Source organism: Nannospalax galili, unplaced genomic scaffold, assembly GCF_000622305.1.
Source record: "Nannospalax galili isolate Female #2095 unplaced genomic scaffold, S.galili_v1.0 scaffold120, whole genome shotgun sequence".
Lineage (NCBI taxonomy): Eukaryota > Metazoa > Chordata > Mammalia > Rodentia > Spalacidae > Nannospalax > Nannospalax galili.
In genome coordinates, this window is record NW_008350324.1 from 5,556,824 (window position 1) to 5,580,011 (window position 23,188).

General features: G+C 47.2%; 1 protein-coding gene across 7 annotated transcripts in view; it reads right to left on the reverse strand.

Moving 5' to 3' along the window:
* Positions 1-10,797: 10,797 nt before the first annotated feature.
* The window catches only part of Acad10 (acyl-CoA dehydrogenase family member 10), a 47,402-nt gene continuing 35,011 nt past the window's right edge, over positions 10,798-23,188 (reverse strand). For 4 of the 7 annotated variants that reach the window (XM_029570618.1, XM_029570619.1, XM_029570620.1 and 1 more), the window contains 11 exons: positions 21,649-22,043; positions 20,723-20,917; positions 20,315-20,455; positions 19,747-19,884; positions 19,555-19,645; positions 17,055-17,213; positions 16,016-16,188; positions 13,103-13,246; positions 12,117-12,194; positions 11,269-11,461; positions 10,798-11,075 (listed from right to left, as the gene is read on the reverse strand). In XM_029570618.1, the coding sequence (XP_029426478.1) occupies positions 11,291-11,461; positions 12,117-12,194; positions 13,103-13,246; positions 16,016-16,188; positions 17,055-17,213; positions 19,555-19,645; positions 19,747-19,884; positions 20,315-20,455; positions 20,723-20,917; positions 21,649-22,043 (1,685 nt within the window). In that variant the 3' untranslated portion in view covers positions 10,798-11,075; positions 11,269-11,290. The remainder of the gene's footprint in view (positions 11,076-11,268; positions 11,462-12,116; positions 12,195-13,102; positions 13,247-16,015; positions 16,189-17,054; positions 17,214-19,554; positions 19,646-19,746; positions 19,885-20,314; positions 20,456-20,722; positions 20,918-21,648; positions 22,044-23,188) is intronic. The other 3 variants (XM_029570622.1, XM_029570623.1, XM_029570624.1) reach the window with 2 other exon arrangements.

A 23,188-nucleotide genomic window follows, 5' to 3' on the forward strand; every position in this document is an offset into this window, starting at 1 on the left:
AAATTGCCAGCATGGTCAGAAGAGGCTGTCGGATCCCCTGCGACTGGAGTTACAGTTGTTAGCTGCCATGTGGGTGCTGGGATTCGAACCCCGGTCTTCTGTAAGAACAACTAGTGTTCTTAACTGCTGAGCCATCTCTCCAGCCCCTGTACACTCTTTTTTTTTATCAAAGGGTACATAAGACAAAACTCCATTAAAAAATTAAATTGTGAATAAAGTTTTAAAAAATTTAAAAAAAATTGTAAAGAAGCCAGGGTCAGCACTTCTTGAAATCAAAATACTTGCTCAAGTTTCATTTCTCACCTAGGCACTGCACAGCTCTGTATTAGCCAATTGTGTGAGTATTCGAGGCTGTGCTCTGAACACTCACAGTGAGGTACAGGATCCCTTTGCTTTAGGAATAAAACCCAGCCCAGTTTCTGCCTATATGCTTGCTCACTTTAGAACGCACCCTCCTGCAGAAGTAAAACCTTTGCCAAAATACTTTGGACCATGTAGTCATTTTCTTGATACCCCAGATCCATTCCTACAACAACACACAAGGAATATGCTTTTTTTTCTTTTCTTTTGGTCTTTTTGAGACAGGGTCTCCCTGTAGCCCCAGCTGTCCTGGAACTCACTATGTAGACCAGGCTGGCCTTGAACTCACAGAGTGCATTAAAGGCATGCACCACCATGCCTGGCCAAGGAATATACTTTTTAAATAGCTATTGGCTGTTTCCATTGACCACATGTACATTTTCATTTTTTATGACGTTTAGGTTGCTCCCAATCTTTTGCAACTACAAACAATGCCACAGTGTGTTGAGAAATTAACAGAATGGAACCTCTGAGTCCAAGGATATTTACTGTTTAAATATGAACAGCACTATTCACTATGCTTCTTGACTTATGGGGGCAGGGGGCTACAACCTCATCTGAAGTTGAAGTATCGTAAATCAAAAATACATTGAAAGTCCTGAATGGTGTGTGCGCACACCCCTTTAATCCCAGCACTTGAGAGGCAGATCTCTGTGAGATTGAAGCCAAACTGGTCTACATAGTGAGGCTAGCTAGTGCTACAAGTGAGAGTCTGTCTCAAAAAAAAGACTGTGGGGCTGGAGAGGTCGCTCAGCGGTTAAGATTACTGACTGCTCTTGCAGAGGGCCCCGGTTCAGTTCCCAGCACCTACATGGTGCCTACGAACCACCCTTAACTCCAGTTCCAGGGGAATCCAAAGCCCTCTTCTGACCTCCACATCACTGCATGACATGGCTACATTCACATACATGCAGGCAATATACTCGTACACATAAAATAAAATAATAAATAAAATATTTTAAAAAAGAGAGACTGCATTGAAAGTTTACTTTGGTGATACAGGCCTGTAATCTCAGGCACTTGGGAAGTAGAGGCAGGAGGATCAGGAGTTCAAGGTCAACCTGGCCTGCATGAAGAGTTCCAGGGTAGCCTGGGCTACATGAGACCCTCAAGCACATGCATTCTATATATGTAGCTTGCCACACAGCATATTGTGTGTTGCAGAGGCTTAAGAACACTCTAAGCCCACCCCCAGTGATGTGTTTCCTCCAGGATAGCCACACCTTCTAAGACCTCCCAAAACAGCACCACCATCTGGGGACAAAATGTCCAAATACTTGGAGCCTATGGGGGACAATTTCATTCAAACCACCAGAGTCTCTGTAGCCCAAGCTAACCTGGAACTCAGTATGTAGCCCAGGCTGGCCTTAAACTCATGGCAATCCTCCTGCTTTAGATTCCCAAGTGCTGGGATTACACTACACTCAGCTGTCATTCTTTTTGTTGTTTTGTTTCTTAATAAATTTTTTTTTCTTGGTCTTTTTGAGACAGGGTCTCCCTGTAGCCCACCTGCCTCTGCCTCCCGAGTGCTGGGATTAAAGGCATGGTGGCGCACATGGTGGCAGAGGCAGGCGGATCTCTGTGAGTTCAAGGCCAGCCTGGTCTACATAGTGAATTCCAGGACAGCTGGGGCTACAGGGAGACCCTGTCTCAAAAAAGACCAAAAAAAAATTTTTTTTTACTTATTATTTTTATTTTGTGTGTATAAGTGTATTGCCTACATGTGCATAAGTGCACCTATGGTGCACAATGCCCAAAGAGGTCAGAAGAGGGCCCTGGATCCCCTGGAACTGGAGTTATGGACAGTTGTTAGCTGCCATGTGGGTGTTGGGAATTGAACCCGGGTCCTCTGCAAGAGCAGCCAGTGCTCTTAACCACTGAGCCCTCTCTTCAGCCCCATTAACCAAAACTTTTAAGTCTAGAAGTGATGAGGCTACATGTGTGCTTTGGAGAGCTCTCTCTAGGGACAGCAGGGAAAATCAGTTGTATCTGAGACAGTCTGCTTGCCCAGAGCTGACTGGGAGAGAGTGTGGGATAGGAGTGGTGGGTGGCACATGTGAAGAGGACAGGTGAAGGATGGTGTAGGGTGCGGTTTCTACCATGTGCTGTTCTGGAGCATGAAGCCAGAGACTCAGGAAACTTACGAGAAAGAAAAGAAATGTGCTCCCTCTTCCTCCCCAGTCTCTTATACCTCAGGCTGGTTTTGAATTCATATTGACCTTGAAGGATGGCTTGACCTTGAACTTCTGATCTTCTTGCCTCTACCTCCCCAGTGCTAGGATGACAGGTGTATACCATCACACCTGATTTATGTGTTACTGGGGATGGAACCCAGGGCTTCATGCATGCTAGGGAAACAGGCAACCAACTGAGCCACATTTCCAGCCACCATCTACCACCTTTTATTTTCACCTGGGCAAAGTGGCTTTATTAGAGGAAACCAGAATTATATAGACTGTAAGAATAAGCAATGGGGTCCTTCTTGCTGAAGGTGGTAACAACACTGACAAAGCACAGGGTATATCTGTTGCTTTGCTTGGCCTGTCTTCCTCTCCTGTTTGGCAACCTTGGCGTTTAACTTACCACTTTTCCAGCATGAGCCAGAGAACCGTGGACTTGACCTCCCAACATGCAGCTAACTATTTTCAGAGTGCTCAAGGCCTCCATCCCACACTGACCTTATCCTCCAGCAGTGTGCATGCCAGGAGCATGATTTGATCTTCTGGGGCAATGCTTTCCATGAGGTCATGTGGGCCTTGATCTGGGCAACAGTCTCTTGGCCATTCACCTCAAGGGTATGTAGCTCCTGGGCATGGAAAGGACTGTATGTTGGCCACTGATCTGTGGACACAACTATGGATACTGTGACAATGAAGTCAAGAAAGAGCCCTACCCCTTTTAAGAGGTTTAAGCCCCACCCTTTAATGCCAGCACCAAGGGAGGCAGAACTTCGATTTCCAGGATAACCTGGAATACACATTGTGTGGCCCATGCTTTAATACCACCACTCAGAAGGCAGAGGCAGGTAGATCTCTGTGAGTTTGAGGCCAGCCAGGGCTACATAGCAGGGGGGAAAAAGAACCCCCCCCCAAAAAAAACCGAGGTAAGGGATTCTGGGGGTGAGGGACGTAACTAAGTGACAGAGCACTTGCCTAGCATGCTGGAGTGCCTGTAAATCTTACCTATCAAGATTCAGCCAAAAATCCCACCTGCCCGGCCTACCTAGTAGAGCTTCTTTGTCTGCATTCATGCAATTTTCAGCTTATCACCGTGATGGTTAGTTTGTAACTATCAACTTGATATAAACTAGAATCACTTGGGAGGAGAATCTTTTTTTTTTTTTTTTTTTTGGCTTTTTGAGACAGGGTCTCCCTGTAGCCCCAGCTGTCCTGGAACTCACTCTGTAGACCAGGCTGGCCTTGAACTCCCAGAGATCCGCCTGCCTCTGCCTCCCAAGTGCTGGGATTAAAGGCATGTGCCACTACACCCAGCTGGGAGGAGAATCTTAAAATATTTGTTTAGGCCAGATTGGTCAGTGACATGTCTGTGAGGGATTGTCTTCATTGTTAATTGATGTGGGAAGACCCAGTCCATTGTAGGCAGCACCATTCCCTAGGCAGCAAGCCCTGTTCTATATATGAAAGGAAGAAAGCAAGCGGGCCTACATGCATTTACTTCTCTCTGTTCATGATGTGGATGTGATGTGACCAGTGGCTCTGAGCTCCTGCAACTCTGACTTCTCTGCTATGATGGACTGTGACCTGGAACTGTAAACCAAAGAAGCCCCTTTCTCCCCTAATCTTTTGTTTTGGCCAGGGTATTTTATCACAGAAACAGAAATAAAACTAAAATAAATAACCATCAAACACTTTTGTCTAAGCTCAACTGAATGTTTTGAAATTGTAATAAAAGTATAGCTCCATGTGGCTCCGTGTGCCTAATGTATGAAGTAAAATTTAACACTCAACCTAGATTTCTACCTGCATAAGTATTTTCCTCTTTTTCATGTTTTCTTTTCTGATGTAGATCTGTAGATCAAACCCAGGCCCTTAGCCATGTTAGTGAAATCCTCTAACCACTGACCAGCATTCATAGCCCCTGGGATTTCTGAGACAGTCTCCCTATGTACCCCAAGCTGGCCTCAAACTTACTGTCCTGTTTCTATCTCACAAGTGCCAGAATTATGAGTGTGCGCCACCATATCCAGTTCATTCTTGTTTCTTTCCATCTGTGTTCTCATTCTTAAGACTTCAATCTGATTTTAAAAATGAAACAAAACAACACCAAAACCTCCGTTTTTCTGACTTTTTCTTTTGTTCTTCATTGCCCCTTGTCTCTGAACTCACTGCTACGAAAGGCACTAGCTAAAGTGAAAGCACCTGTCACAGTGTGGGGACCTTGGGAGAGGCAGCAGGCTTCCTCTTAGAAAATAAACAAGGGCTGGGGAGATGGCTCAGTGATTAAGAGCACTAGCTGCTCTTGCAGAGGACCTGGGTTCAGTTCCCAGCACCCACATGGTGGCTAACAACCATGCCATCTGTAACTTCAGTTCCAGGGGATCTGAAGCCCTCTTCTGATCTCCATGGGCATTGCACGATACAGGTGCACTTACACACACACACACACACACACACACACACACACACACAACACACACACACCCAGGCAATATGCTCATGCACATAAAATGAAAATAAAATATTTTTTAAAAAAGAAAGTGTGCAATTGCTCTGCTTGTCTTGAAAAAGCAAAACAAGAGATATGCTCATGCACATAAAATGAAAATAAAATATTTTTTTAAAAAGAAAGTGTGCAATTGCTCTGCTTGTCTTGAAAAAGCAAAACAAGAGCAGGGTGTGGTGGTGCGTGCCTTTGATTCCAGTGCCCAGGAGGCAGAGGCAAGCAGATCTCTGTGAGATCAAGGCCAACCTGATCTCAACAAGTTCCAGGCCACCTGGGGCTCAGAAAACCAAAATGAAAAAAAAAAAAAAACATCAACAAAACAAAACGTACCACAACAGCAACAACAAAAACCAGGTGGTAATTGAGGTTTCTTTAGGGTCACTGGATGGTTAGACTAGGTATGAGGTTGTTCAACCCCATTCTGGGATACGACTTTCTCTAATGGTAGAGCTCCCCACTCCTCTTCACAGTGATATTAGGTGGAGGTTCAGCAACTTTCAAACTGTAAGACATCCTCAGTCATGAGGTTGTGTACATCCTCTGCCCCCTCGTTTGTACACACATGGAAAATTGTGTCACATGTAGCTTATGTCACTTGTGCACAACTAGCCCCACATGACAAACTCCCAGTTCAGAGCCTGACTCCCTAAGGCAGATGGAGGGCTAGTCTGAGGTTACTTGTTTTCCTTAACAGAATCACCAGAAAAACTCGTGTTTATTCCCAGCAGAACCTCGTGGGAAACCCCTAAAAATTAATGCCTCAGAGTAGAAGGAGCTCCAGTCTTCTGAATCCACTGACTGACTGTATGATCTTGGGCAAGTTATGTAACCTCTTTGAGCCTCAGATTCCTTATCTCTAAAATGGGTGGGAAAACAAATAGGATAATTTTTCTAAGAGCTGGGAATAGGATGTACTTGTTACCTCATCTGTATCATCATCTAGCAGCTCTTCTTCTGTCAGGTGGTGCCCTGTACCTGGGAAGCCCAGCCATCCTCTTCACCCTGGCTTCTCAAAGGGGGGTTTGGAGCAAGCAGCTGTTGCCTACAAGTGAGGCAGAAAGGTGACTTACCAAATCACACTCTTCACTTTAACCAGACTCCCAGGGAGATGCCTTTGCATGCTAAGTTTGAGAAGCTCTGCAGTCTCAGTGGGTCCAAGCAGGCCCTTGCAAATGAAGACCCTTCAGGCTTGGGCCCTCACTTAATACAGTCTCCTTGATTCTTTATTCTGCTGTTGCTTGGGCTTGAACTCAGGGCCTTGTGTATACTGGGCAAACTCCATACTGAGCTACACCTCCAGCCCAACTTCTTCCTCTCTGATTGCCTCCTGACTCCAATCATACAGAAACAACTGCTGTGCCCATGTAACAGCGCTCATAATAAAGTATGCACCATCTCACTTAATCCTCAACTCTAGGAGTGCTGTTCTCCTTTCAAATGAAAAAACAAACAAACAAACAAATATCCAAGGCTAAAAGAAGGAAAAAATCACTTCCTAAGATCACTGGCTAGTCTGTAGTGGAGCCAGGATTCAAACCCAGTTGAATTTGGGATGGTCGAATTCAGAACTAAGATTCATTCCTTGACCAAATTCTAGCTAGGCTCCTCTGGGGCCTTTTCTCAAGCTTGGCCTATAAAAATTGCATTTGCACATACTTTATACCCAGGAAGAGACTTGAGCCAGCACTGACAGTGCTCCTATCAGCTCAAGGCCTCATCCAGGAGAATCCCGGGTCCCCTTAAAGCATGGTCTGAGAAAGTTCAAAACTGTCACAGACGTTCCCACTGACTGCAGACAATATCTGAAGATAGGTGGGCCTGTCTGCAGACTCTTAATTTCCATAAGCACCAAGTGGCAAATCCAGATGGGTTTCATGTGGACCAAAGTGCCTTCTCATGCCCCCAAATGCTTAATCTGCCATCTCCACACAAATCAAACTTTTCAGTTCACGTTGCCTTCCCTCCGCCCCCGCCCCACTGCAGTCGTATTGTAGAATGAAACCTGTCCTTCCCACTTTAACTAGGCTTGGCTTTGTTATCTTTAACAGCTCTTAACTGCATTATCTATGTAAACTGATAACAACAACAACAAAATCTCCATATAGAAGAAACTCTGGCCCATATTACTTATCTGAGTTTATCATAGGGTTGGGTACCAGGTCATATGTGTTGATGGAGGGGAAGAGTCTATGCCGATACTGACCCAGGGAGCTCTTAGAGATAGAAATGCTTAGCCAATGTTTTAGCCCCAGCTCACAGAGTGGTTTTCCAGGCTTAGCCCTAGCACTCCACATATCCCTGGGGAACCTGAAGCCCTGCAGTGGCAGAAAGCCACACTAAAACATCATGTGCCGGGCGTGGTGGTTCACATCTTTAATCCCAGCACTTGGGAGGTATAGGCAGGCAAGATCTCTGTGAGTTCAAGGCTGCCTGGTCTACATAGCAAGTTCCAGGCCAGCTGGGGCTACAAGGAGACCATGTCTCAAAGAGACCAAAAAAACCCCCCAAAACAAAAAAACCATCATGAGTCCTGAAGCCTGCTCTCTCAGCACTGCTCTCTCTCTGTGGCCTTGAATGGGCCCTGACCAGGAAGGTTGCCTGGAGTTTAAATCTCTTTCCAACCTCTTAGGATTGTTCTGGAATCATCAGCCTGTGTTTGTAATCAGTTTGAGGAAGTACAGGCAGCCTGTAATGCTAAGCTTGCAGGAGGCAGCGGGAAAATGAGGAAGAAGTAGAGGTGCATGCAGGAGCACTCTTAACGGGACCCTGGGAGTCCCAGGTGTGTTGCTATAGAAATCCAGCCTGATGTTGGCCAGAGGGCAGCAGAGGGCTTGTGCTCCCATCCTTGTTTTAGGATAGAACACTGTGGTGAAAGAGGGAACTGGCAGGATGCTCTGTGCTGCTCCTTTCCCAAAACAGGTTGGGCTATGCTGGGACAAATCCCATAAAACTGGTCAGACACGAGCATCACTAAACCAAGCCCATTCACACTCAGGCCAGTATGCTGGCACACACACTTCCATGCTGGGGAAGCACCATAGCAGTCACCAAGGTTTGGGCCACAGGAAGACTAGAAGAGGAAGTGGGGAAAGACCCTCTTATTCTTTGGGTCCTTCCCTCTTACTTTGTGTCGCATCTAACCCCTATTCCTTTTTATTTTTTCAGGAGGTTCTTTGGAGACCCAAAAATTGTTACATTCCTTTGGTTCAAACCACCTTTATTCCTTCTCAGTCCTGGATAATGAGAGGGTCATTCATTTATTGTGTGTGTGTGTGTGTGTGTGTGTGTGTGTGTGTGTGTGCGTTTGTATGGAAGCCAGATGACCACCTCAGCTTTTGTTCTTCAGGAGCGGTCCACTTTTTTTTTTTTTTTTTGGTGTTTTCTTGAGACAGGGTCTCCCTGTAGTCCCAGCTGTCCTGGAACTCACTATGTAGACCAGACTGGCCTTGAACTCACAAAGATCCGCCTGCCCCTGCCTCCCAAGTGCTGGGATTAAAGGCGTGTGCCACCACACCCGGCCACCTTTTTAATTTTTAAAAAGATTTGCTTTTAAATTATGTGAATATGTGTAAGTCTCTGTGAGGGTACAGGTGCCCATAGAGTCTAGAAGAGAGTGTCAGATTCCCTGGAGTCACCTGGTGTGGGTACTGGGAACTGAACTAAGATCCTGTGAAAGAACAGTACATGAACTTAACCACAGAGCCATCATTCTCACAGAGATCCACCTGCCTCTGCCTCCCCAGAGTGTTGGGATTAAAGGTATGCACCACCACACCCTGCCTGTCCACTTTTGTTTTTTTTTCTTTTTTGGTCTTTTTGAGACAGGGTCCCCTTGCAGCCCCAGCTGGCCTGGAACTCACTATGTAGACCAGGCAGGCCTTGAACTCATAGAAATCCATCTGCTTCTGCTTCCCAAGTGCTGGGACTACAGGCGTGAGCGACCACGCCTGGCTTTACTTTGTTTTAAGACAGGGTCTCTTATTGGCTTGGAACTCACTAAGTAGGCCAAGCTGGCTAGCCAGCCTCAGGGATCCCACCCATCTCTGCCTCTTGTGATCGAGATGGGCTTACAAGTATGTGCCATCAAGCCGGGTGTGGTGGCGCATGCCTTTCAAGGCTAGCCTGGTCTACATAGTAAGTTCCAGGCCAGCTGGGGCTACAGGGAGACCCTGTCTCAAAAAGACCAAAAAAAAAAAGAAAAACCAACTCCCCCCAAAACAAGAATGTACCATCATACCCAGCTTTTTCACATGGGTTCTGGAGATCAAACTCAAGTCCTCATGTTTGTACAGCAAGCACTTTACTAACTGAACTATCTCCCCAACTCTGGAAGAGTCTTTTAAAAACCCAACTGGAGCTGGGTGTGGTGGTGCATGCCTTTAGTCCCAGCATTCAGGAGGCAGAGGCAGGCAGATTCCTGTGAATTTGAGGCCAGTCTGGTCCACATAGTGAGTGACTTCCAGCCAGTTGGGGCTACAGGGAGACCTTGTCTCAAAAAGACAAAAAAAAAACAAAAAAAAAATCCACAAAATATTAAAAAAAAAAACCCACAAAAATTCTATAAAAGACCCCCCCCTTTCCAGCCCCCCCTCAAAACCCAAACTAGGAACTGGGGAGATTGCTCAGTGGGTAAGGCCACTTGCACTTGCCACAGTGCTTCCAGCCCTTGAAGCAGCAAATCTGAGAAAAAGGGCAGCAAATCTAAGGGAGATGTGGGGTGTCCCTCAACATGGCATCAGAGTAAGGTTAACCTTAAAGGGCATGAGAGACATTCTTGGGGTCACATGATATGCCAGGTCATGACCCCTTTCTTTTTATAAATCCCCCCCACCCCCAGGCCTGAAACAAAAGTGAGACTCAGGCTTCTGGGATCCTACCAGTTTGCCAGTGTGTTGGCATTGTGCTGGCAACGAACGGCAGTGGGTATGTCACTGACCTTCTTTCAGTAAGTTTCTCAGGTGTGGTGGAAGACCTGTATTCCGGGCTCACATGGGTGCAGCAGACCTAGAAAACTGTTCAAGAGCCTTTGGTGATTGTGCACACTGAGGTGCATGGTCCAGAGTGCAGCAATGAGTCCACTCAGGGAACATGGTTCCCTCAAGGTCAAGTCTGCAGTATAGCAGAGGGGGATGGCCCCTGCCTAGCCTGCTGCCCTGAAATGGGCTGTGATTGCATCCCAAGGCTGGATCCTCCCCGGGATGGCTTATCTCTGCCTGGACTCATGGGGCACCTGCCTCTCCAAGACCTCAGACTTCACAGAGGTGACCGTTTCCCCAGCCTCAGGAAGGAAACATTACCCTTCAAACCACAGCAGCATCTTGCTTGCCCCTGTTCTCCAACATGATGAACAGGGCAGGTGGTGGAACATGGCAGTTGTTGGGGTTCTCTCACACCCCAACAGCCTGGTGAAATTTTGTGCATCAGAGTATGGAACTGTGCAGTGAGGGATGTGAGGCAGCACTTTGGGAGCCACTGGGCTCCATGGCATCCATTCCCTGTGTGTGGGGCAGGTGCAGGGAGGGGGCTGAGGAAGCAGGAGAGGTGAGGAACCATTGACACCTGTGATACAGGGACTGCAATAGTCTTTATTCCACATGCCAGTGGTGTGGCACAGAATATTCAGTGTCTTCTGTCCCCAAAGCCCTTTCCAACAGAATATCTGAATCAGATTTGTGATATGAGCATTTATTTATTTATTTATTTTTTTTTTTTTGAGACAGGGTCTCCCTGTAGTCCCAGCTGTCCTGGAACTCACTAGGTAGACCAGGCTGGCCTTGAACTCACATAGATCCGTCTGCCTCTGCCTCCCAAGTGCAAGTATTAAAGGTGTGCACCACCACTCCCAGCATGTGATATGAGCATTTAAATGAAGAAAATCAGGTGCCAGTGGAGTTATGAAGTGGTTTCATTCCATTCCACAGGAGCATTCACTCTGGCCCTGAACTGTCCCTGTGCTTTCTGGGAGGCCCCAATGCAGGAGCTCTACAGTCTCTGGAGACAGCATAGCACACAGGTGTCCAGACACCTACAGCCTGAAAGAGAGGGAACACAGGTTGACTCTGAGGAATTAAGACTAGCTCCCTAGGCCTGCACCCAAACTCCCTTCCTTTGTGCCTGAAATGCAAGTTTGCTGCTCCTCCAGAAATGCCTTCTTGGGGGACCCCAGAAGGCTGAGTTCAATGTCCCAGATAGAGGTGCTGGGCAGGGTGCAAGGATCACACATACCATGCCTTTCCAAGCACACCATCTATAGTCTGGGCGCCGCTGACTCCTGTAGTCTTGCAGGAGTCTTCAATTCAATCTTGGCCACTGTTTGCTGGTGCACTTCATCGGGGCCATCAGCAAAGCGCAGTGCTCGGGCCCAGGCAAAAAAATGGGCCAAGGGGTAGTCACTGCTCAGGCCTGCTGCTCCAAAGGCCTGGCAGACACAAGGGAGGAAGGAGAGGAAGCCCTGGGTCAGTGCTAGAAATGTCAGGCTGCTTGGAACAGTTGGTGACAGTGGTCTTGTCAGAGGTGTCACCTATGATGACTGTGTGATATAACTTGTGTTCCAGAAGACTTCATGTGGGGCCATACTGCCCTCCTTGGACACCTGACTCACTAAGTCTGTTCTGCAACATGTCTTGTGCTACCAGGAAAGCTCTATGCTGGACCAAGTGTCAGGAGATGGGAACGAGGCACCCCCACAGGGTTAGGCACTGGTTTGGGTTGCAATGATCCAGTCTCCTGTGAGCTTAAAGCCAGCTACTTCCAAGCTGAATGGGCCAAGCAGGTCATTTACTATTCTGAGCCTTGATTTCTTCATCTTCAAAACAGGGGTAGGCTGTGTGCAGTGGCGCACACCTTTAATCCCAGCACTTGGGAGGCAGAGGCAGGGAGATCTCTGTGAGACTGAGATCAGCCTAGTCTACATAATGAGTTCCAAGCCAGCTGGGGTTAGAGAGGCCCTGTCTCAGAAACAAAAAAAGCCTCCCCAACAAAAGCACAAAAGGGGAGAAGACCCCACAGAAGTTTATTTTGAAGAGAAAAAAGGAAAGTGGCAGGCACAGTGAGAGCAGTCCAGGGCAGCTCACCTGGATAGCACGGTCAATCACTCGATAGGCCATGGACGGAGCTACCATCTTAATCATGGCGATCTCTAACGCTGCAGCCTGAAAAGAGCAGGTGGAGTCAGAAAGCACACAGGCCAGCCTGCTGGCCTGTTTCACAGGGAAGAGGAAAAATACAAGCCAAATTGAGGCCCCCCCACAGAGTGCTAGACTATTAGGGTGGGCACTGTAAGCAGGCCTGATTCAGAGTGGAGAAAGAACAGATTCTGTTGCGATGTGTTCTGGGTCACAGCTGGATCCAGGGAAGCTGAGGGGCTCTTCATGGGAGAGCACTTGCCTAGCGATCACAAGGCACCAGAACTGACTCCCAGCACCACAAAAACAGCAACATCCAGCTCTGTCTCCAAGCAACAATGGACCAAAGCCAGAATGGCTCTGCCTTGGGCCTGGGCATTAGAGTGAGGTGCCTACAAGCCTCCAGCATGAGATCATCCAAGAACCAGGAGCTATATTCCTGGGGCAGCCCTCATCTTGGTGTGGGGTGGGGTAGAGTTCCCTGCATAGGAAGTTAGACAAGACAGGATGTTACCGTGGGCACTGTATCCAGGCAATGCTGAAAGAGCTCTACTTACGGGGCATATAGCTCTGGGAATAAGCCCCTACACTGGCTAATTCTACATTTGGATCAGAGCCTGTGGAATCTTTTTCCTTGCCTGTCTCCTTCTGTCTACCTCCTGCACCAACATCCCCAGGAGTTCAGGGCCAAGGGCCTTCCGAGGGGCCATATGGCTCCATCAAGGCCTGCTGTCTTAAACCAGGGTCATCAGTCAGTAGAAGCTCAGCTTTGCCTGAGCTTTTTCTAGTTTTGAATAGCTGATGAGAGAGTTCCGAGTAAAGCTGAAGCAGTCATTAATGTCAAAGTGTGCAGGAGCATTGTCGACACCTTACTGAACCGAGTGTGACCTCAGGATGATGTCTGTCATCTGTATGGTCCTCTCCCAGACTTGTACCTTATTTCCTGCCACATCCATGAGGTGGGCAGCTTTCAGTACCAGCAGCCGTGCCTGATCAATGTCCACACGTGACTGGGCAATGTCTGCCAAGATGGTGCCATGTTCCACAAGGGGCTTTCCGAAGGCCACTCGGGACTTCACCTATGGACACCAGAGAGACACAAGCTGAGAAGCTGGGCAGTGAGTGGCTGTGAAAGGCTCAGGAGCTGGTGACCTGCAGAGGTGGAGGGAGCACACACAGGAGAGGACAGGAGAGTGCAAAAGGAAGAGTGCACAGTCTATGTGCCAGCTCACCAGGGAGCTCTAGGCAGATCTCAATGTAGGCAACATTCATGCACATGTGAACTTAAGGCCTAGAAAGAAGCCACACTATAGCAAACACTCTACAAGGCTGATTGACTGATTAGAACTCCAGTGTCTGTGGACAGGTTAGAATGTTGCAGGTCCAGGGTCAGATTATCCTGGGCTATCCTGGCCCCTTAAATAGTCATTTATTGCCCATCTCTGGGTGTGATGTATCATCCTTATGACTATTAGGTAAATCCTTTCTGGAATGCATAAACAGATCTCTATCTTCCACAAACCCAAAGGTGAAGAATGTTATCAGCCAGCATCTGAGACCCACAGCAGAGGTCTCCCCACTCTGTTGTTACCTGCCTAATCTGATCATCTCACCAATGTATCTGAAAAGTGTTTTGGGACTTTCTTTGTTCAGGACTATATGAACTTCACAAAACTCTTGCTACACTAGAGTTCCTGGGGCTATAAATTTGTGTTCCTGGGCCAGGATCACTCATACTTGGCTTCAGAATAAACTATCTCTTATCCCTTTTGAGGTGAGAGCTGTTTTTTCTGCTGACATATACCACATTAAGCCAGAGTTCTCTTGGTAGCCAACTGATGCCCAAGAACCTTTTACTGAAGCTCAGCAGCACTTCTGGGCAAGAGGGAACAGCTCTGAGCCAGCACCTGAGAGAGGAGGAACTGTGGGAGCCTCCTCTAGGAGCAGGTCGCCCCTGCTGACCACAGCCAGTCTCATACCCCAGTACCACCCAAAATGCAAAGGTTTGTTTTAAAGTGTAAAGGCTACAAACGTCAGAGTAAAAAGGATTCTTCTTTTATTTATCTTTATGAAAGTAATTTTACACAAATAATAGATTTTGTGGCAGAACTGTCAATTCTCAACACCTGGTATCCCACTATCTAATCACTCATCATGATAGCAGGGAGCTCTGGCAGGGCACATAGCACATCTGTACTTCTAACTATTGGGAAGGTTGAGGTAGGAGGGTTCTGAAGTCTAGAGATGTGAGGACAACCTGAGCAATATAGCAAGACCCTCATCTCAATATATTTAGATAGACAGGTAGATAGAAGGGCTGGAGAGAGGACTCAGCAGTTAAGAATGTTTACTGCTGTTTTTATAGGAGTTTGGTTCCCAGCACCACTCTCTAGCTCCAGGTGGATCTGATGTCTGTGGTCTCCTTAAGCACATGAATGTAGATTCATGTGCACTAACCCCCTCCCTACTTAAAAATAATAAAAAGAAGCCGGGCATGGCGGCACACGCCTGTAGTCCCAGCACTCGGGAGGCATAGGCAGGCAGATCTCTGTGAGTTCAAGGCCAGCCTGGTCTACATAGTGAGTTCCAGGACAGCTGGGGCTACAGGGAGACCCTGTCTCAAACAGACAAAAAAAAATCAGTTTTCAGTGTTGTATACATGTAGTCTCAACACTTGGAAGGTCTAAGCAGGAGGACCAGGAATTCAAGGTCATCCTTGCCTAAAGAAGAGTTCCAGGCCAGCCTGGGCTACATGAGACCCTGTCAGAGAGAGAGACACACACAGAGACAGAGAAAGGAGAGAGAGAGAGAGAGAGAGAGAGAGAGAGAGAGAGAATTTCCATAATATCTTTTGGGAATCTCACAGCAATGCCCACATTACAGATGCCTAGCCAGTCACCCACTGTTGGTCCTGTAGGCCGCACCTAAACTTTTGGCATTAGAGTAAGTTTTAGTGTGACCCTCCTGGAAGCAAACCTCTTTCTGATTCCTGATTACTCCTTCTGAGCCCTGAGCAGAGTTGCTATGTTAATACTGGCACTTTCTGAGGCCAAACTGCTCTGTTGGATGCTGCTTTGAGTTTTAAGGCTGTGTGGGGCTAGCGGACCATAGAAAGAGCATTTTTCTCGTCAAGAACTGGCCCATCTCAGCCAGAAGTATGTAAATGGCAGGTATGTTTGGGGATCAAGATGCACCTGATGGCTTCTGTGCTTTGTGTAGCAGCTCTTGAAAAATAGCCATTTTGGTATCAAGGGTTTGCTTTATCTCTGTGAGGTGAACTCCTGTCCCTGGCAACAGTCATTCTACATAAGACCTCTATTCTTTGAGAGATTCATAGTGGAGGACTTCTTTTGCTATCCAGGCTGGCTTTGAACTTTTAGCAGTTCTCCTTCCTCAGCTTTCTGAGTGCTGGAAATATAGACATAAGCCACCAGGCCTGGCCTCAGATTATATTTTCTGAACATGCTAGGGGAGAGAATGGTTCAGGACAAGTGTTATAACCCCAGGAACAAAAATGAACTATGTGGCTCTTCTGAGTGTCTGAGGTTTAACCATGTTCTGGCTTTTTAATGAATGGCTCATGGCTGCCCATGACCCTGTAGGCTTTGGATCCTTGCCCTCAGCTACCACAGAGCCTGGCCTTTGACCTCTGGTCATCTGAATGGAGGGGGCCCATTCTACTCCAGAGATTAAGCTGTGGCCAAGAAAGCAGATGCAAAGCAGACAGGGACGCAGCTTCTGGGTGTGAACATTGTCCTGTGAGGCCTACTCTAAGAAGGGCACTATGGTTTGAAATCCCCCAGCCAGCTACAGTGGCTCTGAGTCAGTTGGGGAAAGGGGAGACTCACTCGGGTCTTCATGAGCGCCAGGGCCCTCTCCGAGTACCCAATCAACCTCATGCAGTGATGGATCCGACCAGGCCCCAGTCTGCCCTGGGCGATCTCAAAGCCATGGCCAGGGCCCAGGACTATATTTTCCTTGGGTACATGCACATGCTCGAACCGAACTTCACCGTGGCCCCCTGAAAGACCAAAATGCATCACCCAGTGACTGGCCTTCCTGTTCCGCTTGGATGTGCTTATTCCTTGCTTCAGTTTGGGCTATCTGCTGGCACTATTTCTGCCCCTTGGTTAGCCTTCTAACTGGGTTATGGCTAAGGGGTGGGTCAGGAGAAACCTATTAAAGATGGAAAAGGAATCACTACTTTATAGTGGCAAACAAATATTTTGCCATTCTTTAATTTATATTAAAATTTTTTATTACATTTATTTATTTTGTGTTGTGTTATGTGTATGTGTGTGTGTATGTGTTGTGTGTGTTTATGTGTATGTGTGTGCACAGCACACATGTGAAGGTCAAAGAATACTGTAGGGGTCAGTTCTCTTCTTCCACCGTGTGGTGCTAGGGATCAAACTCAGGCTTGGCAAACACCTTTACCTGCTGAGCATCCGATAGGCCCTGCCCTTTCCTTTTGTACAATGATGAAGGCTGAAACTCCCAGTGTGATTCTCTGGAAGTGCCAGAGGTGAGAATGTGAAAGCTGTCATAAGAGAAGATCCATTCCTTACACATGGTAAGGGGGCCAAGTGGTGCTATGGTCTGAAAGTCACTAGACAAGGTCTAGAGGGTTCTTCCTGATCTGTGTGGCTTTGCCCTCCTGGCTTTCTGGTCTCATAGACTTGTTTATCCTCTGGACTTGGAAGAGGAAAAGCATGCATAAACATCCATGGGAAATCTGCTGTTTGGTTGATGTTCCTTATGAAATGAAAGGCTGAACTATATTTTACTAATGTCATCAGATCTTGGCATAGGAAAGTTCTGGACTGAACAGGGCTTCCAAAACCACTGCCCAAGCCAGAACCAGTGACCAGCCCTGGGAAGTCTAACCTGGAGCATCGTCCAACCCATACACCGTCAGAGGCCGGATGACTTTGATTCCTGGGGTGTCCATGGGAACCAAGAGTATGGACTGCTGCCGGTGTCTTGGGCCCTGTGGGTCTGTTTTGCCCATAAACACACAGAGTTTGCAGCGTGGATCCAGGATGCCTGCCAGGAAAGAAGAGAGAGGAGCTCCATCAGCTGATGCCAGGGCCATTAAGCCTCTGTCCACACACAGTCCTGGCCCATGAAAGGCAAGGCTTGATCTCCTCATTCCCTGCCTCCACCAACAGGATGCAGGGATTACAGGCACATGCTACCATACTGGGTGAGTTTATGTGGTGCTGAGGATCAAACCCAGGGCTTCATGCATAGTAGGCAAGCACCCTACTAACAGCCACATCCTCTGTCCCTGGCTAGCCTTTTTGAGGCACTCACTGAGTGCTACCTATGCCAAATGTGTAACAATTATGTCAAAAGATACCCAGCTAGCAACTGCATTCATGAAAACAAGCCTAAGAATTCACTATGATGAAGAAACTGGTGATATAGCTCAGGGTAGAGCACTTCCCCAGCATATATGAAACCCTGGGTTCAGTCCTCAGTACCGCACATAAAAAATAAAATAAGCCAGGTGTGGTGGTGCATGCCATTATTATCAGCACTCAGGAGGTAGAGACAGGTAGATCTTGGTCAGTTTGAGGCCAGCCTGATCTACATAGCAAGTTGCAGGCTAGCTAGGACTACATAGTGAGACTATTTCAGAAAATAAAATGGGGGGTAAGGTGGGAACAGGGGAAAAATTAAGGCAGTTTTTCTATTTTCTTCTATGTCTGAATTTTTACTATAAATGTGGGGATATAATGAAAGTCAAATGCTTCAGCAACAAAGTTTCGTGAGTTCATTTTATAACAACTAAAAGAAAACCTGTAGGGGTGGTAAGATGGTTCAACAGGTAAAGGCACTTGCTGCCAAGCCTGACGACCTGAGTTCAAACCCTAAGCCTCAGGTGGTGGAAGGAGAGAACTGATTCCTGAAAGCTGTCCTCTGAGCTCTACATGCACACCCACATACACAATACACAATAAATAATAAAAATATAAACAAACCTTTTTTTTTTTTTTTGGTCTTTTTGAGACAGGGTCTCCCTGTAGCCCCAGTTGTCCTGGAACTCACTATGTAGACCAGGCTGGCCTTGAACTCACAGAGATCCACCTGCCTCTGCCTCCCAAGTGCTGGGATTAAAGGCATGCGCCACCACACCTGGCTTATAAATGAACCTTTTAAAGTGTTCTAGAAAATGCCAGCATTTGGATTTTTAATTCTATTTTTTGGTTTTTCTTTTTTGAGATGTGTAACCTAGGCTGGTATTGAACTCACTATGTAGTTGAGAATGACCTCGGACTACTAATCCTTCTGATTCTACCTCCCAATTGCTATATTACACTGTGAACCACCATGTCCAGCTAATATCTGGAATTTTATTTTAACTTTTTTTTCCTAAATATTTTATTTATTATTTTTATTTTATATCTCTGAGTGCATTGCCTGCATGTATGTGAGTGCACCCAGGTTGTGCAATGCCATGGAGGTTGGAAGAGGCTGTTGGATCCCCTGGGTCTGGAGTTATGGACAATTGTTAGCTGCCATGTGGGTGCTGGGATTTGAACCCAGGTCTTCTGCAAGAACAACCAGTGTTCTTAACCACTGAGCCATCTCTCCAGTCCCCCTGGAATTTTTAAAATACATAAATTTCAGCCTGGTGTGGTGGTACATACCTGGAATCCCAGAACTTGGGAGGTGGCAACAGGAGGATCCTGAATTCAAGGCTAGCCTGAGCTACATAACAAGTTTGAGGCTAGCAGGGCCTACATACATTCTGTCTCAAAAATACAAAAAGCAAAACAGAAAGTAAATTTCTCATTTACAGAGGAAAAAAAAAGGATGTTTCAAACTGCTACTTCCTTCCTACAGAGCCTGCCCTGCTGTGTCTTCACAAGTGATATAAACAATGGCTTTGGGCACAGGCTTAGGGGTCAAGCAAATTCTGAATGCAGGGTTCCCTACCTGCCAGCTGGGTACTAGAACTTAGGTAAGTGATGGGTCACACTGAGTCCTCATTTCCTCCTATGAAATGGGATGGTGGATGGTGACCCCTAGCTTCTGGGAAGTGTAGGGGCCCTGTGGATTGGGGAAGAAAGAGGCACTTGGGAGCCTCTAAGATATAATATACATGACCTTGGGTCTGGGGGAAACCACCAAAAGGAAGCTGTCTGGGGCAGAAGAAGAGAGGTAAGTGATGAGATTCCTGGAGTTCCGCAGCTGCTACCATAGGTATGGTAGTCTAGTGATACCTCAAGGGCCCCCACAACATAGTGTATCCGCTGCAGTGCTCCCTTGTCTTCTTGTCCCAGTTTGTGTAACCTGGGAAAGAAGCCAGGTTGTACCAAGCATCAGCCCTGCTTGATACAGACTTATGTCTCTGAAAAACATATTCTAGATCAAGTACCTGAGATCCACCACTTGTGACCATTTAAGACATAGGAGCCACCTTCCTCTGTGATGGAAGCCTCTATGTTGGAGGCATCTGATGAAGCCACCTGCACAGGAGTACATTCTGGTTAGAGCTACCAGTGACCTACGTTCCTGCAGGCAGAGACCAGCTGAGGCCCAGTCAGTGGAGATGGCATGAGCAAGGTACCTGGGGCTCAGTCATGGCAAAGCAGGAACGGATCTTGCCCTCCAGCAGTGGCACCAGCCAGCAGGCCTTCTGCTCCTCGGTGCCATACCGCACCAGGAGCTCCATGTTCCCCGTATCTGGGGCAGAGCAGTTAAATACCTGAAAAGAAGAAAAACATATCGGTGAGTCTCACATCTGTGTTTAGAACTTCAGACTCCCTGGAAATGGTGGGGCAGGACTCCTTCCACATCACAGATCCTCTGACAACTCAAGAAAGTTCTTCCTCTCCAGAGAAGGTCCAGACACACACACACACACACATGCCAAATCTCAGATCCCCTAGAGCCCATGATGGAGCTCCTCTTTGAGAGAAAGGGCCCTGGAGCCAGAGTGTAGAGGCCTGTGTCTGTGGGGGAATCCCCTGCTGAGCGTCCCTGTCCCTGCTCCAGCCAGCTGCCTACACTTTCCCTCCCCTTGGACAGGAAGTTTAGGTTCATGCAGTGCTCCTGGATCAGACTTTCCACGTGCAGGAGGGCAACTGGCAGTGTGGGTACATGTTCTCACAGGCTGAGGATACTGGAGAAGGTACCTCAGAAGCATACAGGGACATGCCCATGACTTCACACAGATGTGCGTACTCCAAGTTGGTCAGCCCTGCTCCATATTTTTTCTCAGGATCCGTCTCCAAGGGTAGGAAAAGGTTCCAAAGTCCTTCAGCTTTGGCTTTCTCCTGTCATGGGAAAAATAGGGACAGCCACAACAACTACATCTTATCTTGACAGGTGGAATACAAAGAGATCAGAGGGAAGAAAGTGGCAGTCAGGGGTACAGTATGTGCCATAAATAGTGCTGGGTCAGAGCCATCAGCTGTGCATAAACTTGTACATGTGGGTGGGTGACATAAACTTGAGAAGGCCCTGCAGAACCAGCAGGAGCCCATGGTGATAGGACTGAATTCACCCCAGGTCTCCACATTCCAGAAGCTCCCATGTCTCACCAGGATTAGCACTAGTACTGTTGTAGCTATGAATCTTCCTGGAACATGCCCAGTGGTTGCTGATGGGGATTCCTCACCCAGGAACTCTGTATGGCAAATGAGGACAGGCCCTGAGCAATCTTCCTTTCTACAATGAGTGGCTAAGTAGGGAAGACCTGCCTGCTGTAGGCAGCACCATGTCCTAAGCTGGAGGTCCTGATGGAATAAAAAATGAAGAATGAAGGAAGCCCTCAAGCACTGTGAGATGAGCTGCTGTGCTTTGCCACATGTTCTTGACACTGTGATGGTCTACCTCACCACAGGCACACAGCAATGGAGACAGCTACCACGGACTGAAATTTTGAACCAAAATAAATCTTTCCTCCTTTTAAGCTGCTCTCTCAGGTATTTGTTAGAATGACGAGAAAACTGTAAGATCAGCTAAATTTGGGTTACCACAAAGCACCAAAACATAGTTGACAAATGCTGAGCTCTCTGGCTTGATATTGTGATTCTAACAGTATCATTATCAATACTGTATAATTTTCAAATCTGCATAACAGATGCCTATCAGTCCCCATGAATCTGCCTGAACTAAACCACAAACAATATGTAATTTTGAGGCAGGGTCTCATGTAGCCAAGGTTGGTCACTATGTAGCTGAGGCTGGCCTGGAACTCCTGATCCTCCTGCCTCAACCTTGCAAGTGCTGGGACTACAGGCATGCAGCACTGTGCCCACTTACCACTCTTCTTTCACACCTGAGCTATCCAGTTATGACAGGGTGAAAACTGGATAATAGAAGCTGGCTCCTTCTTACAAGGAAGGAAAACCCAAGTAATTCCATTCAGCCCTCTACCCCTTTCTCTGGGAAGGACACAAACGAGCTCTGCAATATGGGTAGGGTGCCACGCTGACAGTCTCCTTGACTCAACAGCCTTCCTTACCTTTAGGTCTTCTATCAGAGGAGAAGGGCTCCATCTCTCAACTGAGGTCTGGTGTCTCTGTAGCTCTGGTTCCACAGGGTACACGTGCTGCTCCATAAAGTGCCGCAGCCGGTCATACAGCTCTCTGACCCTAGGAGAGAGGCCCTCTGGAGAGATGATCAGACCTCCCTTTGCCTCATAAGAAGCTTCTGCAGCAGAGCTGTAACTCCTCACGCCAGTGGGATTCAGGAAGGACTGAGGCCCAGCCCGGGTGTGGAGAGATCGTATTAGCGGTTTGGTGGCTGGCATCTCTTTGAAAACATGGAACCCTTCTTTGACTGCAAAGTCCCAAGCTAGGTCAGACATGAACCAGGTGAGCTTTCCGCTTTCTTTGGCCATTGCAGAGCTTGCCTGTCCTAAACAGAATGAAGGGAAAACTGATTACTCCTAACCATCCCCACTGGGTGACAGGAGCCAGCAATATTCTGCAGCAGCCACTACCACTGGCTAAGCAGCTGCTGTGCACCAGACTCTGTACTGAGAATGCAGCTCCCCTGCACTCCCAAGGCAGCACAACTGTCTGAATCCAAACTTTGTGGACAAGGAAACTGATTGGTGGCCTGGGAACCAGAAGTCACTCAAGTCTGGTGGCCCCTTGCGCCTTGCCATTTCTTTCCAAAAGAAACTAGAGCCAGCTGTGGTCGTGCACATCTTTATCCCAGCAGAGACAGGTGGATCTCTGTGAGATCTAGGTCAGCTTGGTCTATATAGTGAGTTCCAGGCCAGCTGGGGCTATAGGGAGACCCTGTCTCAAAAAGACCAAAAACAGGGGCTGGAGAGATGGCTCAGCAGTTAAGAGCACAAACTACTCTTGCAGAGGAGGCAATTCACTTATACACATAAAATAAAAATAATAAATAAAATATTTTTTTAAAAGAAGACCTGGGCATGCTGGCGCACGCCTGTAGTCCCAGCACTTGGGAGGTAGAGGCAGGCGGATCTTTGTGAGTTCAAGGCCAGCCTGGTCTACATAGTGAGTTCCAGGACAGCTGGGGCTACAGGGAGACCCTTCTTCAAAAAGACAAAAAAAAAAAAAAGACCAAAAACAAAAAATTTAATTTTAAAAATATTTTTATTTATTATTTTTATTTTATGTGTATGTGTGTATTGCTGCATGTATGTAACTGCATCCCTGTGTTGTGCAATGCCCTTGGAGGTCAGAAGAGAACATTGGATCCCCTGGAACTGGAGTTATGGATGGTTGTTAGTCACCATGTGGGTGCTGCGAACTGAACCCAGGTCCTTTGCAAGAGCAGCCAGCACTCTTAACCACTGAGTCATCTCTTTAGCTGCTGTACACACATACTTTAAAATGCTTGAGTTAATGGAATATTTTTGTTTTTTATTTTTTTGGTCTTTTTGAGACAGGGTCTCCCTGTAGCCCCAGCTGGCTTGGAACTCACTATGTAGACCAGACTGGCCTTGAACTCACAGAGATCCACCTGCCTCTGCCTCCTGAGTGCTGGGATTAAAGGCATGTACCACTATGCCTGGCTAAATT